Genomic DNA, 19,285 nt, shown 5'->3' with positions numbered 1-19,285 from the left:
CTTCCTTCTCACTCAGGTCTCTGTTCCTTCTCTCACTCACACCTGATGGACCTCTGTAACCACCTTCACAGAAGAGTCTGGGGAAAGTGACTTCTGAGGCCAGACTGTAAAAGTTCCACACACTTGATCTTGTTCTGTGGGGACCCAGCCACCATGCTGTAAGGTAACTCACACCAGCCCATGTGGAAAGACCTACAGAAAGGGTCCCTTAAATGTCATGGCCAGCAGCCAACATCAACCACTAGACATGAAGCAGGAAGCTTCCAGATGATTCCAGCTCCTGACCATCAGGTCAGCCCTGGCTTCATGTCTTCCTGCTGAGGCCCCAGACACCGTGGAGCAGAGACTAGCCATCCCTGCTGTTCCCTGTCTGAATTCTTGACCCACAGAATCCACTAGCAGAGTAAGACGCATCTTGTGCCGCTCAGTGTGTGGCGGTTTTCAATGGAATCCTCCAAAGCTGCTACCCTCCCCCAGCACCTTCTCTCACACTATTTTGTTTTACTACCTTTTCAGTGAATCTGACCTGACCGAGATGCCTTTCCTGGGTTGCACCCTACGTGGGGAGTCTCTCTTTCCTCTCTCCACGAGTTCCCAACCATGGGGACAGTGTTGGTTTTCTTCAACATTATATGTATCCTCAGCACTAAAAACTGCCTGGCACACAGCAGGTGTTCAAAACAGTGTTTTGAGGAAATGAATGAATGCCAGGTGAAAGGTGTTAGTGTTGCTAACACAGCGCTTCTACCTTCCATTACAGTTAGGAATAATGTTTCTCTCTTCCTCGCCAACCTGGAGCCTTGAGCAAGGTGTTCCATCCACCCATCTTTATCTGTCCTGTGCCCAGCATGGAGGTCAGCTGAGTGGGAACTTGTCCCAGGTAGCAAGCTACTTTTGCAAATTCTTTTATTCATTTATTCTACAAATATTTAGTTAAACGCCCACGGTCTGCCTGATACTGCACTAGGTTCTGGGAGGCAGGCGGAGAGTAAACAAGACAAATCCTGCTTTCAGGGAAGAAGGATCACAGCACAGGGCCACAATGGAAGTGTACAGCAAGGAGAGGCCACAGAAGGCCTCCGAGCAATGGGAGGTGAGAGTTGGGTGCTGACAAGCAAGGTCTCGTCAGATCCATGATGAGCCAGGGTAATAGGGCAGCCTGTCACCAGAGAGTTGTGCAGAAGGCTCCCTGGGAAAGAAGGGCAGGGTGTGAGGAGAGGGGAAGAGGCAGGCAGGCGGGGGCCCTGGCCTGAGAGGCCTTGGGAGTCAGGCAGTGGACCCGGCACTACCCTGGAAGCAATGGGAGTCCTGTAGGAGGCCCTGGGAGAAAAGGGCTCTACACAGTCAGACAGGGTGAGACAATGTCCCAAGGGTCATCCAAGTTGTCTAAACAAGGCAGCAAGCTCTTTCCTTGGCCCAGGGAGACAGAAAAGACTTTGGGGGAGGGGGTACTCTTGGCATGAACTCTCTGGAGTGAGGGGTACCCTCTTTCCCTCTAGTGCTCTAGCACTAGCCTAATGGATTTCTGAATGCCCTCAGGACTCAGGACTGATGGCAGCCTAACATCATATGACAGGGAGCCTTCCCTGAGCACAGCCAGCTGGCACTGTCTTGGGCACTATGGGTCAGGGCTGGGCAGTGGGCACAGGCTTACAGGCTTATGGTCCTGAAGTGGCAAAATCACAGGCCTGCACGCTGGTCGCAGCTCTACTTCTTACTAGCTATTCTGACCTTGAGTAGATCGCTTGCCCTCCCTAAGCCTCAGTTTCCTCATGTGTAAAAAGAGGACACTAAGGGCCTCTGCCTTAGTGAAAGAATATGAGCACCACGTGAGGTGGCTCCGGCAGCACAGGAACCTGACAACACCCCTCATCCCACCCTGTGGAACTTAGCTGAGTGTGAGGCGGGGCACACACTAGTGCTCTGGGGAGTTTACAGAGCGATCTGGTTAATCCATCAGTTCTGCTGAGCCTAGTACAGATGACTTCTCTTCATCAGGGGTAAAAAATGCTGAATGTCCAAAACTCAAACTGTGAGCAACTTGAGAAACATATTTTTCAGTAAGTCAAGGTAAAGACTAAGGTTGAAGAAAACATCTGGCTAAGTGAACTAATGGCTTTTGAGAAAAAGGAGCCTTGCTTTGTGGAGACGGGAAAAAATTATCCACTGCTGGTTTTAATTTAAGATGAAAAAAAATCTTATTCTATTAGCCTATGTACTGCTCTGCTGTCCAAGTGCGTCGAGTGTGGAATAATATTTTTCAAACAGAACCACTGCTATTTCAAGTAATTACACAGCTAAAAGCAGTCATTTGGGGTTGAGCAAGATCTCATCATGGTTCCAATTCCCTCTGGTGTCATTTTCTGTTATATTTGAGAAATTCCTCAATAAAGATGTCAAATAGAGAGAGGGCTGTGCTCCCCAGAGGACAGAGCTGGCCACCTTCCAGGACACGGCCATGGGCAAGCCATCTCCACAAGAAAAGAGCCTCGTTTCCTCAAAAGAAAGGGAAAGAAAAGGTTCCACTGTGAGAACTCAGGCAAGAGCCCCAGCCCCCAGCCTCCTCTCCTAACCAGCGACCATTTCGACCCTTGCCATGGATTTCTAAGGTGACAAGGATTTGCCCTGAGGAATCCAGTGGTGGTTCAGAGAGGAATGTTACAACTGGACCAAACTTGACCCAGACTTCTGGAGTCAAAACAGACGGACCCACTCTCCCAATGCGTGATGGGCTGTGGGCTGAGTCAACCTCAGAGGACCTCCTACAATGCAGCCAGCCTCTCATCACCAGCTAGCAGCCCTGGGGTTGGCTCTGAGCTTTGTCAGGTGGCACAAACACAATTCCAGGCAGGTAGTCAAGTGACTGAAGCAGAGTGGCGAGCAATGGGGAGTGGCGGGGATTGTGGCAATCAGGAGAGCACACATCCCCTCCAAGGGTCGGGCAGTGAGCCCATTTCAGTTGCTGCCATCACCACACTGATACGTGGGCAAGAGGTGCCCCTATCCTGGATCTCATACTCTGAGGTTCCTGCTCTGCACCAACTCTAGCTGCAGCCCTCCCTATGCAGTAAGGAGTCCAGGGGGAGGGGGTGGGAATCATGGACACCTGGAACATACACACTGCTCCAGACCAATCCTGGGTATTTGAGGACCCTAAAATTCCCTGGCCAAAATGGCCTCATGCATTCAGCTCTGAGAGAGACAGATGACACTAAGGTTTATGCCACAGCAAAAGGGCAGCTGCTTTGGGAGTGAATGGCCACAGCTCCAACATTCACATTAGGGTATCCTCAGGCTCACTATGGTGTGGAATAGAGCCAGGAGTGGGGGAGCAGGGAGAGGAGCAGGCACTGTCTACACTACTTCTTTCTGGCATGAAAGTTCATGGAGATCTAGAATTCTGAATTCAAGTCTAGCCTTGCAAGTTATTAGGAAGTAATGTTTGTCCAGACAGAAGAGACAGGGGATATTCTGTCTGGAGCTTTGTCATTACTATAAGACATATATCCATGTGGGTATGGGCCTCCATTTATACTCCTGCCCCAAGTCCCACAAATGTCAGGCTGCGTGACTGTGGCTAAGCAGGAGTGATGCTGGAAATAACAATTTTTATGTGATATCTCTTAATTTTTAAGTGTTGACAAGTCATTCAATAATTATAATAACAAACACCACCACTGTGTGGATAAACCAGACATGCTTGTGGGTCAGATGAGGGCTATGGCTGCCAGCCTGAAACCTCTGCCATGATATGGTGACAACAGCCAGCACTGGAACAGAGCTTTACATCTGTGTGCCGAGCTCTCTACGTCTCCTTCAGACTCCTCTGCGGCTGGCACCGCTGACCTGTTTCATAGCTGGGGTACAAAGGCTAGGAAGGTCGAGGAGCGGGACACACAGGCTGTGATATATGAGTGGTGATGCCAGAGTGTGACCCTGAATCTTCCAACTCCAGGCCAGGCTCACCGTGGGCAGTGTCTGTTTTGGCTCCCATGTCCTGACGCTGTACCAGGTATCTAATTCTCACAGCATTTCATGGATGAGGGGGCTGAGGCTCTAAAAGGTCACCTGACTAGCATAAGGTCACATGCTCAGTCTGGGCTGGAGCCAGATGGAACAGAGGTCTGACTTCCCTGAGCTGGAGTTTCTTTTTTTAAAAAATTAATTAATTAACTAATTTGATTCTAATTTGTTATATATGACAGCAGAATGCATTATAATTCATACTACACATATACAGCACAATTTTTTCATATCTCTGGTTGTATATAAAGTATATTCACAGAATTTGTGTCTTCATACATGTACTTAGGGTAATGATATCCATCTCATTCCACCATCTTTTTTACCCCCATGCCCCTTCCCTTCCCCTCTCTCCCCTTTGCCCTATCTAGAGTTCATCTAATCCTCCCATGCTCCCCCTCCCAACCCCACTATGAGTCAGCCTCTTTATATCAGAGAAAACCTTCGACATTTGTTTTTTGGGGATTGGCTAACTTCACTTAGCATTATATTCTCCAACTCCATCCATTTAGCTGCAAATGCCAGGATTTTATTCTCTTTTATTGCTGAGTAATATTCCATTGTGTATATACATATTACATTTTCTTTATTCATTCATCTACTGAGGGGCATCTAGGTTGGTTCCACAGTTTAGTTTATTGTGAATTGCACTGCTATAAACATCGATGTGGCTGTGTCCCTGTAGTATGCTGTTTTTTAAGTCCTTTGGGTTTAGACCAAGAAGTGGGATAGCTAAGTCAAATGGTGGTTCCATTCCCAGCTTTCCAAGGATTCTCCATACTGCTTTCCATATTGGTTGTACCAATTTTCAGTCCCATCAGCAATGTATGAGTGTGCCTTTCTCCCCACATCCTCGCCAACACTTATTGTTATTTGTATTCTTAACAGCTGCCATTCTGACTGGAGTGAGATGAAATCATAGAGTAGTTTTGATTTGCATTTCTCTAATTGCTAGAGATGTTGAACATTTTCATATATTTGTTGACTGATTGTATATCATCCTCTGAGAAGTGTCTGTTCAGTTCCTTGGCCCATTTATTGACTGGGTTATTTGGGTTTTTTGGGGTTTTTTTTGGTGTTTAGCTTTTTGAGTTCTTTATATACCCTAGAGCTTAGTATCTCTGGTTTAATTCCTAGCTGGAGTTTCTTTTTGAGAAGAAAAACAAAAAGAAGTCTATGGGAAGGGTCTTCCCTCAGTTGAAGGTAGGGCTGCCACAGGGAGCTGCTTGTCTTGGTTGCCACATGTGTACATCTGAGCCGTATGAAGCTGCACTCTGCACTCAAAGGTAATGGTGTAGTGTGGGGCAGCAGGAAGGTGGGAGTCTTACCCAGTTCTTTTAAATTAATCAGTGTAAAAAAAATATCTGCTACCATCTCACTCCAGTAAGACTGGCAGCCATTCTGAAGTCAAACAACAACAAGTGCTGGCAAGGATGTGGGGAAAAGGGTACTCTTGTACATTGCTGGTGGGACTGCAAATTGGTGCGGCCAATTTGGAAAGCAGTATGGAGATTCCTGGGAAAGCTGGTAATGGAACCACCATTTGACCCAGCTATTGCCCTTCTCGGACTACTCCCTGAAGACCTTAAAAGAGCGTACTACAGAGATACTGCCACATCGATGTTCATAGCAGCACAAATCACAATAGCTAGACTGTGGAACCAACCCAGATGCCCTTCAATAGATGAATGGATAAAAAAAAATGTGGCATTTATACACCATGGAGTATTACGCAGCACTAAAAAATGACAAAATCATGGAATTTGCAGGGAAATGGATGGCACTAGAGCAGATTATGCTAAGTGAAGCTAGCCAATCCCTAAAAAACAAATGCCAAATGTCTTCTTTGATATAATGAGAGCAACTAAGAACAGAGCAGGGAGGAAGAGCAGGAGGATAAGATTAATATTAAACAGAGACATGAGGTGGGAGGGAAAGGGAGAGAAAAGGGAAATTGCATGGAAATGGAAGGAGACCCTCATTGTTATACAAAATTACATATAAGAGGTTATGAGGGGAATGGGAAAATAAACAAGGAGAGAAATGAATTACAGTAGATGGGGTAGAAAGAGAGAGAAGATGGGAGGGGAGGGGAGGGGAGGGGGATAGTTGAGGATAGGAAAGGTAGCAGAATACAACAGTCACTAATATGGCATTATGTAAAAATGTGGATGTGTAACCGATGTGATTCTGCAATCTGTATTTGGAGTAAAAATGGGAGTTCATAACCCACTTGAATCTAATGTATGAAATATGATATGTCAAGAGCTCTGTAATGTTTTGAACAACCAATAATAAAAAAAAAAAATCTGCTGGGAAAATAATGCTGTTGAAACAAAGATCCACCAGACTCCACAGTGGGTCTGTAGGGTTGGGCCCGGAGAGCCGGGGTACTCCTGACATAGAGAACAGCAGAGCATTTATGGGCAGGTGGTGTTGCACAGATCGTAGTGCTGGGGCCGGCAGGGGAGCCCCGTGGGTCAGACACAATCCAGAGAGTGCAGACAGGGCCCTGGCCCCTGTGAGGTCCACAGGGTGTCAAATCAGCTCACATCAACACGTGTCATTTGAAAGACTGCGACATTCTGGGTCTCGTGTCAGGCACTCTGCTCTCTGCTCTACATCTGTGCTCACACTGAAACTTCACAAGAACCCAACACAATAGGGCTTATGCATTCCTTTTTACAGATATGGACAGGCACAAGGCAGGCAAAGGTCACACTACTCAAACTGGAAAGCCAGGATTTAGTCCCAAAATGGCAGTTCCCAAGGTCTATTCTCTTGGCTACTGAGTGATATTGCCTGCTTCTAATGGGCTGTCCCACAGGGTCTGTAAGCTCTGCCTGAATTGACTAACTGGTTACTGACAGGATACGCAAACAACTGGGACAGTGGAGCATTTATATTTTGGGAGGATTAAATGACAATACTTAACTGTGTGTGCCATAATGCAGTTGCCTGGCTCTGTGGCCCCACCATCCAGCACTCCTCCCATATACTCTGAGCCCAGCCTCGATGAACTGCCTGCAGCCCTCAATGCAGGCTAGGCCCTCCACCTAGCCAACTTCTCCTCAGCCTCAGGAGATCCCACTTCGAACTAGCTCCTCTTTGAAGCCCCCCACCCCTTAACCCTGCTCCCTTCCCCATTCCCACTTCATCAAGGAGAAACTTTTCACAGGAACTTGCTGTCCAGGCCTCTGTTTTGGCACTGATTTGGGTATAATTACATGTTCAAAGATCTGTTTCCCATAACATCATCTGAGACCCAACATGAATTAAACAAAAACAGGCAGGAAACTCAGGCTAACTTGCCACTAAGAGGCAGAGTCCCCAAGTGCTCAGGGTGTCACACTGTCCATACTATGTGCCCAAAAACTAGGTGGCAGGATGGAAGGTTTGCTCAGTTTTTAGAAAGTGCTGCACCAAAGGCCATCAAAAATCCAAGTGACTTTTTGGTTCCTTAGTTCCACTCATGTGAAGGATTCTACACATGGGAAGACAGGAAAGAGAATCACCTTTGGATTCTGATGGTGAGAACTAACAAAAGAAGCAAACAGAAAGGTAGCCAAGTCCTCCAGAGTAACAATAATGCCTATCAAAACAGCACCTAGTAAGTGCTGGTCACTTCATTCACACTGTCATTCCATCCTTGCACACAGCCTAACGGTGTGGGTGGCACAGAGATCCTATTTTAGAATGGGAAGATGAGGCTCAGAGACCATGACGACAGTACCAGCCACAAGCTCGAGGGCACTTGGGCCAGTCTGCTGCTGAGATGTCTTGACATTACTGCTGTGAGCAGTAACCAAGACCTCCAACAAGTAAATAACTCATCCCTGGTCATGCTCCTGCCAAATCCAGACCGTTAATCTGGTCTCTAGCTGCTGTGCTCCTAGTCACTCAGCAGCCATGGCAGGAGCAGGCTTGGGGACAGGCAAGCATGCTCCAACAGCCATGCATGTTCTACCATGAGAGGCTGTTTCTCTTGTTACAGATGGCGAACACCTATTATGGGTTGAATGCTGTCCCCTCAAAACACGTTGAAGTCCTAAACCCCAGTACTGTGAATGTAACCTTTTCTGAAATGCAATCTTGCAGATGATCAGGTTAACATGATATAGTTATAGTGGGCCCTAATCCAACACCACGGGTTTCCTTAGAAACATGAGAAATTTGACATGTGAAGACACAGGGAGAAGCCAACAAATACCTCAAGCTAGGAGAAAGGCCTAGAACAGATCCTCACTTGCAGTCCTCAGACAGAACCAACCCTGCCAATTGTTTGTAGACTCCTAACCTCCAGAAGAGTAAAAGAATAAGTCTCTCTTGTTTATGGCACCCAGTTTTGTTACGGTGGCCCCACAAAACTCAGCTAGGTTGTTGGCAACTTAGTCCATGGAGCAACTAGGAGATGGTGGCAACATGGGCCACAGGAAAATACCCGAGGTGCATATGACATTAGAAGGAGAAGCAAGCGACAAAAACATGAGGATCATCCAACCATCACAGCGGGTAGTGCATACCTAGACACAAGAGAAGACTGATGCAATACCCTACACATTCATATACAAGGGGAAGACCGCGTGAAGATAAGATGCTTTCCAAGTTCTTTCCCTAATCTTCTATATTTTTCCAATTTTATTCAGCAAAAAGACTATGCTTATACATTTTATACAACTAGCTTGAAAATATATTTGAGCCATAGGAATATAAGATTGTGGACTGAACCGTGTCCCTTTGAAATTCTTATGTTGAAGGAATTCAACCTCTATATTCAACCTCCAAATGTGACTATCTTTGGTGACAGGATCTTTAAAGAGGTAAGTAAATTGAAACTAGAATTGTTGGGGTGGGATTGTGGTTCAGCGCTAGAGCGCTCACCTAGCACGGGCGGGACCCAGGTTCAATCCTCAGCACCACATAAAAAAAAATAAAGGCATTGTGTTGTGTCCATCTATACCTAAAATAAATAAATAAATAAATAAATAAATAATATTTTTTAAAAATAGAATTGTTAGTGAGGGTCCTACTCCAATATGATACAGTGTCCTCCTAAGAAAAGATCAGGATAAAGAGAAACACCCAACACATGCATATACAAGGGGAAGACCATGTGAAGACACAGCAAGAAGATGGCCATCTGCAAATCCAGGAGAGGAGCCCTTCCAAGAAACCAAATCTGCTAATTCCTTGACCTTGAACTTCCAGCCCCCAGAATTGTGAGGAAAATAAATTTCTATTTTTTTAAGCCATTCAGTCTGCAGTATTTCATGGCAGCCTGAGCAAACCAACACAAGAACCAAAGGAGGGCAAGCTTTCCCACAGCCCCCAGCTCTGTAAGCTGGAGCCAACAAGTAGGCAGGACATGCCCAGAGAGCATGGCATGGCTACATTACTCACCTAGGCAGTTATGTCCATCATGTGCCAGCATGAAGCCATCAAAGCAGGTACACCTGTAGTTTCCTGGAATGTTGATGCACTCGTGGACACAGCCCCCATTGTAGTAGTCATTCTCACACTCGTCAATGTCTGTAAAATGAAGGATGTAAGAGGTGTCAGAGGAAGAGCTGGGGGTTCCCTCACCCCCACTGCTGAAGCCACTGGATCTGAGTGATTAGGCAAGGACTCAACAGGTATTCACTGAAGGACTTCCTGGGGAATGGGAAACATAAGGGCTATACAAATGATGATCCTGGCTCTGCAACAAGGCCGGCCACGAGTCTTCAGAGCAGGGCCATGCACCAGGCACATGTGCGGTGCCTTCCGATTCCTAGCACAGTGAAGCACGCAAGATTTGCACCTGGTTCTGGCTCCCTTGAAAGGCTCTCAATGAATAGGAGGCTGAATGCATGAGGATTGTGTTTACAATCTCTGAAACTGGCTCTCTTGAGACAGGGGAGACCACAGTAAAATCAGCTTTGCCCATCACCCAAAAGTGCAATCTGTGGATCGAAACAAAAGTCCACTAACTCCCTGTAATGGTAAGACAATGTAAGAAGGTTCAGCGAGAAATGACTTGAGTTGCGGAGAGCCTTGATCCAATCAATGAGCTAGTCACCTATTGGGGTAAACTGAAGGCGCGCATGGGTGGGGCCCCGGCCACGGGGTATGGATTTACATTTGGCATGCAGAGCTCCAACTCGCTCTCTTTCTGGTCACCATGAGATGCTTCCCTCTGCCACACTCTTCTGCCTGGATGCTCTATGTCACCTGTAGCCCCAGGGAGTCCAGCCATCTAGAGGCTGAGACCTCTGAAACCGTGGGAGCCCCCCAACAATCTGTCCCTTCTCTATGATTGTGCTGGTTGGGTCTGTGGTCATAGCGGTGAAAATGCTGACTAAAACATTCCCCCAGGGCTTCCTTCCATCTCAGCCTCGGTGCCTGGCTTCCTTGTTGTAACAAAGGCTTCTGTCTCCTAAACAATGGTCAATGGCCTTTGTAAAGGTCACCCTTTTTGCTGTCATAAGTCTTTTTCAACGTTTCCCCTCAGGGGCCCGAGGCCATCAGCCCTGAGACCCAGAGAGAAGGCCAGGACACCTCAGGGGCGCCTGGTTGACCTTCCACAGCCGCTTCCACACCCAAGTCCCGCGGCCAAACCCCACGTCGTTCTCCCAGCGACGTGGGCGCCACCGTCCCTGGTCCAAGTTCACCAGGGCACACCACGCTACGGGTGGCTGGTAGCGTGCAGCCGGTTTCAACCACGCGGCCCCGCTCTGGAGCCTGGGCGGCTGGGGGCGGAAGTGCCGCTGCCAGCCGGAACCGGAAGTGCCGGCACCCAGTAGGACCGGAAGTGCTTCTCAGAGGCAGCTGGGCGGAAGGCCGCAGTCCACAGGACCGGGGTTTTCGAGGCCGTGGGTTCGGTCCGGCGTGGGGCCGGCCTGCGGGGAGAGAGGGGCCCGAAGGCCAACCTGGATGCTTCCTCCACCGCCTGGGGAGCTGCCCAGAGGCCCCGGCCACCATACCGCCGACTGGTGCAGAGGACAGCACCCGCGGGGGACCCACCAGGCCAGCTGACCAGTTCCCAGTCGGAGCGCAGTCTGCAAGAGACCGCAGAGCCGAGGCGAGACTTGGCTCAAGGTCACTCACCTGGTGTCCACTCAGCCAGCCCCCCAAGCGGAGCAGGTCTCCAAAGGTCCCCGAGATAGGAGGCTTCACCTCCCTGCCCGCAGGGGCCATCAAATCAGCCTTGGAAGCAGACTCGATTTGGAACTCATTTGAACTGATTTTAATCTCTATGTGTAGTAGGCTTAGTGACATTAAAGGAGGATGTGAGACTTTAGGTTTGTTGAAAGGGTGCGTAAGTTCATAAAATAGAGGGATACTGATTGCTTCCCAGTCTCCAAGCCCCAGCCTGTCTCCAGAGACCCAGAAACACCAATCTAAGCACCACCCTCGCTAGATCTGCATACACTCTAAAGGCATTACAGCCCAACTTAATGCAACGAGCGCATGCCTCAGGGGTCCCCATCACAGTGAATATTGTTTTCCTTCCACATTATCTTCATATCAGCTACCAGATGTGATTTTTCCATACCCTTAACATGATGACAGGTTGCCCAGTGGTCAGTTCTTTCTATTACCTGCCACCATGAGTCTCATCTCTCATTGCTCAAGACTCAGTAGCTCCAGAACTGTTCCCTCTCTTAATCAAGTGACTCAGGGGAAGGTGGCCAGGTCCAGCTCTAGAGGCTGGCCTTCAGGCCCCTCCCATCCTCTGCAGACTGGCTCCATGCCGGGTAGAACCCACGGCCTCCAAGTCTGATCAATCTAATCCAAACAGAAAGTGCCACTAGCAATTGCTATTGGTCCCATGGAATATATGTGACATGGGTTGGATCAAACAGACTAAGGGAAAGGACTTTTATTTCATACTTAGGTAAAAGAATTCTCCCTGTCCACTCCCTGTCTTTCTCTCTAGCTCTCACTCTCTCTGTACCTCAGAAGGAAGAAAGCCAGGGCCTATTCTGGAAATATCCACCAGCCTTTCTAATTCTCACAGCAACCCTCTGGAATAGGTAGTTTAACTCTACATTATGGTTATGCAAACTAAAGTACAGAGAGGTCAGGCAGTTGCTCAAGGTCACATAGTAAGTGGTGGGGTAAGGATTGGAACAAAGGCCTTTCTTTCTACAAAGCCTACGTACTTTCTCATAAGTTAGAATGTCCATCACATACCAGTCATTGGCAAAATGCTTTATACATTTTATTTCACCCTTCACATATTTATGCCATATACTGAGAAAATATTATCCAGTCATCCAAACACCCATGTACCCATCTATACTTCCTCTTGTTCCTCGTCCTTCCGTCAATCTGTCCATCCATCCATACACATATACCTGCCTGTTGCATATACATCTACTCAAACAACCAGTCAGCAATATAGCCACCCACCCATCCACTATCCATCCACTTACCCCATAACCTATCCATACAAATACTCATCCAACCATTCTTCCATTTATCTATTTATGCTAAAATATATCATCTAAATTTCACCACCTCTCCATTCATCCAGTTATCTATGCACCCATACATTTATCCAGGCACACATCTGCTCATATATCCAAATATTCAGTCATACATGCATCCATCCAAATATTCAGCCAGATGCCCATCCTATTAAATCTAAAAATCCACCCACCCCCCCATCCAATAATCCATCCAAATGCCTAACTACCCACTCATTGATCCAAACACCCACCCTTCTATCAAACATACCACACACACACATCCTAACACCTACCCACTCATCCATATACCTAATATTCCAACCTTCACCCTTCAATCTACCCAAATTTCTATTCGCTCCTCACTCACCCACTCTTTCAGACATCAACAATCCAAAAAGCTTAAGATATACATGCAATATGATCTTCAAAACCAATAAGATGTTAGGACAAAGAAAAACAAATGACAGTTGATGAGTAAGATAAGCTGGTAATACTGTGGAGAAATATGTCTGGTAATTCCAGCACAATTACAAAAGGCAACCTACCAATATGGCTGAGCCAAAGCAAAGAAAGAAACAGTCTATAACCACACCCATAAAATGCAAGTAAGCCAGCCGTTTTAATAGTGATGAGGTCTGAGAATCCCCAGACCTCCTAATAGGAGTCTTTCTTCCCCTGATTAGGAATAATGATGAACCTCAATTTCCCTGGCATAGGTAGAGTTTATGCCTATTGTCTGGGTGTCATTTCTAACTGTACTCTTTTCATTATTGGGATGATAAATGATTTGACCACCATGGCATAAGGCATGTGATCATTGAACAGTCAGTGAAACAACTTCTAGACTTTTCCTTTCTTTGACTCCCGTAGGGTAGGCCACAGTAGACACCAATGGGCTGGAGTGCAGGGAGGTTCACTGCTCATGTCTCTTCCCTTCATCTGCACCGAGAATTCCCCCAGACCTGAGCATCTCTTAGCCTCATCAGTTCCTCTCCTGTCCCCAGGACTCACATGCTCCCACAAGCTTCTGGGACAGCCAGGTTGACCCCCCTGCAGCACCCAGGATGGAGGACATTTGCTCACAAATCAAACCTTCCCAGATTTCCCATTTGTGTCTTGAAGTTTTGTTTTTTAAAAACATGCAAGCAAAAAAATAAAAATAAATAAATAAATAAAAAATAAAAACATGCAAGCCTCTTCCTTTAATATGTAAGAGAAACCAACTAAGGAAAATCTCTGTCAACACAAATGGACTTATGTAAAAACCACATCCAGGAGCTACCACCTGATGGAAGAAGCCCCACAGGCCTTCAAGACACTCATCAGGCTCAGACATCTGTTGAAGAACCATTAGGATCAGAAAAAGAACAGGCACACAGAAGGTAAAGGAAGTCAGGGACAGGGCAGAGATCTGGATGCTCATTCTTATGGGTTTTTTTTGGCAGGGGGGTGGTACTGGAGATTGAACTCAGGGGCACTCAACCACTGAGTCACACCCCCAGCCCTGTTTTGTATTTTATTTAGAGTCACGGTCTCACTGAGTTGTTTAGCAACTTGCCTTTGCTGAGGCTGGCTTTGAACTAGTGATCCTCCTGCCCTCAGACTCTCAAGCTGCTGGGATTATAGTCGTGTGTCACTGGGCCCGGCCAAGGATGCTCATTCTTAAAGGACTGCTGTGAATTGCATTGTGTTGCCCAGAGATATGTTGAAGCCAACCTGTAGCACCCGAGAATGTGACCTGATTTGGAAATAGGGTCTTTGCAGATGTAATCAAGGGTGGGCCTTAATCTAATGACTGGACACAGACACCCAGAGGAGACCTTGTCACTAGGCCCCCAGACAGTGGCTGCTTTCAAATGCATGCTCTCTTTCTGCTGTTGGAACCACTTCCTCAAGGTGCATATGATGAAGGCTTTTAAAAAGTATTCTATGCTCCAAAAAATCATTAAGATAAATGATAGGGAAGGATACCATGTGTATTGTTATTTTTATTTTCAATGTCTGCACCTACCCTTGAGGGGTAGTGACAGTTGAAGGTGGTCTGGGTGGGGACTTGATACGCACAGAGAAGGTGGGCAGGACAAAAGGTCTGACCAGCTTTCAGAAGTCCACCCTGAGATGAGAAGCCCACCAACTTCTTTCAGCCACCCCTGCTCCTTCCCCAGCTTTTTTTTTTTTTTTTAGTGAACACTCTATTCCCAATAGAAGGCAGCTCCCAACACCCGACAGAGCAGAGAAAACCAGCACAGGGAACCACTTATTATGGGATTTTTAAAAAGGTCATACAGTTCCACTTTTCCTATATTAAAATGGCAACATGCGCACACACAATCCCACAGCTGGGTGACTTGCCAGCATCACTGGAGTGGAACCCAAATAGGACTTTTTTTTCCATTTAATTAAAAATTGATTCTCACTGCCTTATAAAATATGTATTTATTCCCTGTTGTCCAGATTCTAAAAGATTGTTCTGCAGTGACTCAGAATACCTCCCCTTTTTATTTCAATACTATTTTCGGGTCTTGAAAATCAGGACTGGAAACCTCAAAATGTGGACTTTTAAAGCACCACATCCTCCATTCTCAGAGATCATTACTGAAAATGTTTTCTCGTTTCCCCTCAAGTTGGCCTTTTTCTTAGACACTTCTCCAAGGCAGTGAGCCCGAATGTTCTAACAAAGGCCCCTCTCGCCTGGCACCAGCATGGCCTCCCTTTGTCTGCTTTGGGGAGACCACGCACTCCTCAGATCATACGCCGTCTGGACGGGATGCGCGGCTTAGGAAGTTGAGTCTTCACTGATGGATAAATCTTAATCCGGTTTGTTGGCTAATTATACTCTAGGAAGGGGGCTTCTCAGTGGCCTAGCAGGAAGGATTAAGTCCCACTCTCCAGTGGTGCAAGATTAAGCTCTGGGTCTGTAATGACTGAGTAAGGAGACCTGCTTTCTGAGGGCCCCTGGCATCCATCGATCAGGTTTCCCTTCTGCTGAGACAATGCCAGAAGTGGACTCAGCAGTTAATTATAGCAAAAGTCAAAGGTCATGCAAAACCAACACACATCTATAGACTTTCCCATTCCTAACCACACACAATGAGCATGGCTCAAGCCAGAAAGCAGGAAGGTTCCCCTCACCCGACTTCATGAACCAAGATAACCATGGGGTCTAGCCACTTGGCAGCTTCCAGTCTGCCACGTGGCTTTGGGCCACCACACTTCTGCTCAAGCTGTTCCTTCTGCCTGGAGCCCCTACCCCTGTCCCATCACCTACCCACCAGGGCCCTGAGCTCCAGTGTCACTGCCTCTCTGAAGCTCTTGCCCATCTTCTGGTAGACATGACCCCTCTGCCCACTCTGGGCATCACACTCCCACCAACAGACATCATCATACTCTCATTTGCTTGTGTTTGTGTCCTTTGATGTTGCAAGCCCATGGGTTCAAGAATCATGTCCTGTTCAGCTTAAGCCTCAAAACAAAAATGGCAGAAGGTATTCAGCAAAAGTGTACTGGGCATTGAGTGAATGAACAGCAGATGACTGGAGCCTCTGGTGACTGAGTCCTATAACGTGAGGCAAGATGTAGGCCCTGTGTGTACAACCATCCTGGGAGCTGGGTGCTCACAGCTTCACTTTGCAGCAGAGAAAACTGAGACTCAGAGATGTTGCCTGCCCATCCCAAGACCACACAGCCAATACATGAGGAACAAGGAATTGATTAGGCTGCCTGAACTCAAAGGTAATGCTGCCTCAGTCCAAAGGACCAAGTGTTTTATGATTCCATTAACATGAAGGCACCAGAAAAAGCTGATATATGGAGACCAAAAGCCTATTAGTGGTTTCCTCGGGCCACAGGGGCTAGAGGCCTGGAGGAGAGGCTCGGGGTGATAGTTAAAGAGTATGGGCTTCCTTTGGCTAGTGATAAGAAGACTGTAAAACTAACTGTGGTGACAAGCACTCTGAATTTGCTAAAAGGTCCTGACTTGTAGACTTTAAATGGGTGAACTGTATGGTATGTGGATTATATCTCAATGAAGTTGCTTAAATTTTTTTAAAAACAAATTAATGCTGTCATTGCTCTTATCCCCTGGGCTGGCTAGGTCATCAGGGATCTGCCTGAATGCGGGGAGACCACAGGATGCTTACTTTGAACTGACCTCAATGTTACCTGCTTGGCCCAGGTTCATGGTGGGGTGCATGGTTCCCAAAGACCAGGGAGGGTTCCCCATAAAACCAACAGGATAAGAACCTACTAATTACTTCCTTTCTCTCTCAACAACATCCTAACCCTGCATTGGGGGCTGTTCCTGAGTCCTGGCATCAAGACATGGACATAATGGGTGTGGACACAGTCTGGTCCAGGGAAACTGACTTGCTGGTTGTCTGAGATGGAGTGAAAGGAATACCAGGGCTCTGCCAATCTCAAACTGAGGCCCCATGCTGCTCCCTCCTACCAAGAACAGGCCTGGCATTCTCCCATCCCCTTTGGGAAAGGCAGGGAAGATGCCCCAGACCCGAACCGCAGGCCATCAGGGGTGCTCTGAAATTAGCAGCCGTGAATTAGGAATATGCAGTTGCAAGGAAATCCAGTCACTACTTGGAATTGGTGACCTGGGTCCTAGAGATCCTTTGATTCACTGTCCTGGGCTTTAAAAAGGGGTAACTGAGGCCCAGGAGAGAGGAACTGGGGACTAAGCTCATCAGCAAGTCAGGGCCTACAACAGCTTGAACTCAGGACTCGGGCTCAGGCTTCCTCCCTCTCTCCGCGTTCAGACTGCAGGCCTAACTGGCCTGGTGCAGTTTGATTTCTTTCCCTTTCTTTCCAACAGTAATAAAAATAAAAGTAGTGGCAATTTCACACTAGGACCATCTTAATGGTGACTGGCTTCACTCTTACCGTGACCCAAATAGAAAGGTCTCAACTCTCCTCATCTCCTAGAAAAAGAAACCGAGGGCTGGGGCTGTAGCTCAGTGTAGAGCACCTGTCTAGCACGTGTAAAGCACTGGGTTCAATCCTCAGCACCACATAAAAATAATAAAGGTATTATGTCCATCTACAACTAAAAAAAAAAAAAAAAAAAAGAAAAGAAAGAAAGAAACTGAGCTTCAGACCCTTGCCCAGCATTTTCCAGCAAGTGAGAGGCGAAGCCAAACTTCAGATGCAAGCAGGCTGCTTCCAGTTTCCACCTTCCCATCAGGGATGGGCTCCATGATCCTTATCAGGGGTCAAGTAACTTGCCTGCTTTCTTCTGTGCCAATGCTTTCCCCAGGTCCCTTGCCCTCAGCCTGGACCCTGGCCACAAGGAACTACCAGCTCAGTTGGAGGGAAGGAATGACCCAGACTAACACAGCCTCAGGAGGGCTCTGGCTACCCACAGACTGGCCGTGGGGAGGGTCAGGTGGCTAACCTCAGCTGAAGCGCATGTGCATGTGCACACTCCTCCTGCCACCCCCAAAGACTGAGCCAATATTAGGACCCACCAAGGTGAAAAGCACCCGAGTTAGGAGCTTCTCACAATGAGTGCTCGAGGGGCCGGGATTGCCTGCTCTCCTCTGAACTTGGCAGTCAACATGCTAAGGCCTGCCTCAGGCCACTCAGGACGGGAAGCCAGGTCTCCATGGCCACTCTCAGCTCTCTACCCTTTGGCACAAGGGCAGAACAGACAGAGGCCTGGGAGTTCTGTAGAGAGGGGTGCATCCTGGGGATCCTGGAGGGCTGGGCAAGATCAACCCCAGCAGCTGTTAACTCAGGCCAGAGTCCCACGTGGCAGTTGACATCATACCCTTCCTCCTCTCAGAGGCGGCAGCCTTGGCCCATCTGGAGGACCCCTTCAGAGCACCCTCTGAGACCCCCTGACCTTGCCTGCTCACACAAGGCCCCAGGTCCTCTTTGTCTCAAAGCCTTTGGAGAAGGCCAACATCCATTTCAGTAGCATTCAAAGGCCAATAAGCCCACAGTTTATTTTTTTTAGAAATAATGGTTTTTTTCTGGTTAGCATTCCTCTGATGGAAAAACAAATACAGCCACTGTAATAAGAAGCGGCCAAGAGGAGGTGAGAGGGCCCTGCGGAAGGGGGCAAAGAGGGGCTGCTGCCTGGGGAGCTGGGAGATACTAAGGGGTGGGAGGCAGAGGCAGAGGCCCCTCACCCTCCTCAAGCCTCTACTCAGGCCAAATGCACATTCTGTAAGGCAGGTGCTGCTGGACACCAGGCTCAAGATAATGATCACTCTGGGGACTCACTGAGTCATCGAGGCTTCTGAATCCTTCTTGCTACAAATGGAGCTGGAGGGAACGACAGAGACCTGCTTCTGCTCTCTTTCCTCACCTGGCACCTCCTCTAAAGAGCCCTCCCCAAGTTCCTCCCTTCCTCTCTCCTTTGCCCCCACTGAGTCTTCTCTGTTTCCATCGCTTTCCAAACCCTGCTGTCACTTTGTCTTTCCCCCTAACCAGTGAGGTCAAGGGCAGGAAACAGGCCTCAGCTCCAGCACCAAGCTTGGCCCAGAGTAGAAGCTCAGCAAACATTCTTGATGTTTCCCTGAATCCAGTCCAGGGCATACATTTTACAGATGGGCAAACCAAGGCAGAGAGGTGTACTTGCTTCCAACACTTAAATGCCAATATGCATGAGCTTAATTTCCAATTTATTCTTCTAAAAATGGACATGGGCTTTGAGGACGTTCCAAGTGGCCTAACCTCTGCTGTGGAGCTGGGACCAGTTGCAAGCAGCACTGCCTAATTGCTAGCTGACAGCAACTTGGAACTTTAAGTCACATCCAACTTCTTCCTGCCTGCTGATCTGCAGGACTTGAGTTTTC

General features: G+C 47.6%; 1 protein-coding gene across 4 annotated transcripts in view; it reads right to left on the bottom strand.

The window, feature by feature from the left end:
- Positions 1 to 19,285, bottom strand: part of Scube1 (signal peptide, CUB domain and EGF like domain containing 1) — a 128,557-nt gene that overhangs the window by 101,534 nt on the left and 7,738 nt on the right. For all 4 annotated transcript variants that reach the window (XM_015501751.2, XM_048803020.1, XM_048803021.1 and 1 more), the window contains exon 2: positions 9,424 to 9,552. In XM_015501751.2, the coding sequence (XP_015357237.2) occupies positions 9,424 to 9,552 (129 nt within the window). The remainder of the gene's footprint in view (positions 1 to 9,423; positions 9,553 to 19,285) is intronic.

The sequence above is a fragment of the Marmota marmota genome, unplaced genomic scaffold (assembly GCF_001458135.2).
Source record: "Marmota marmota marmota unplaced genomic scaffold, marMar, whole genome shotgun sequence".
NCBI lineage: Eukaryota > Metazoa > Chordata > Mammalia > Rodentia > Sciuridae > Marmota > Marmota marmota.
This window is presented reverse-complemented; position numbering and strand designations above follow the sequence as displayed.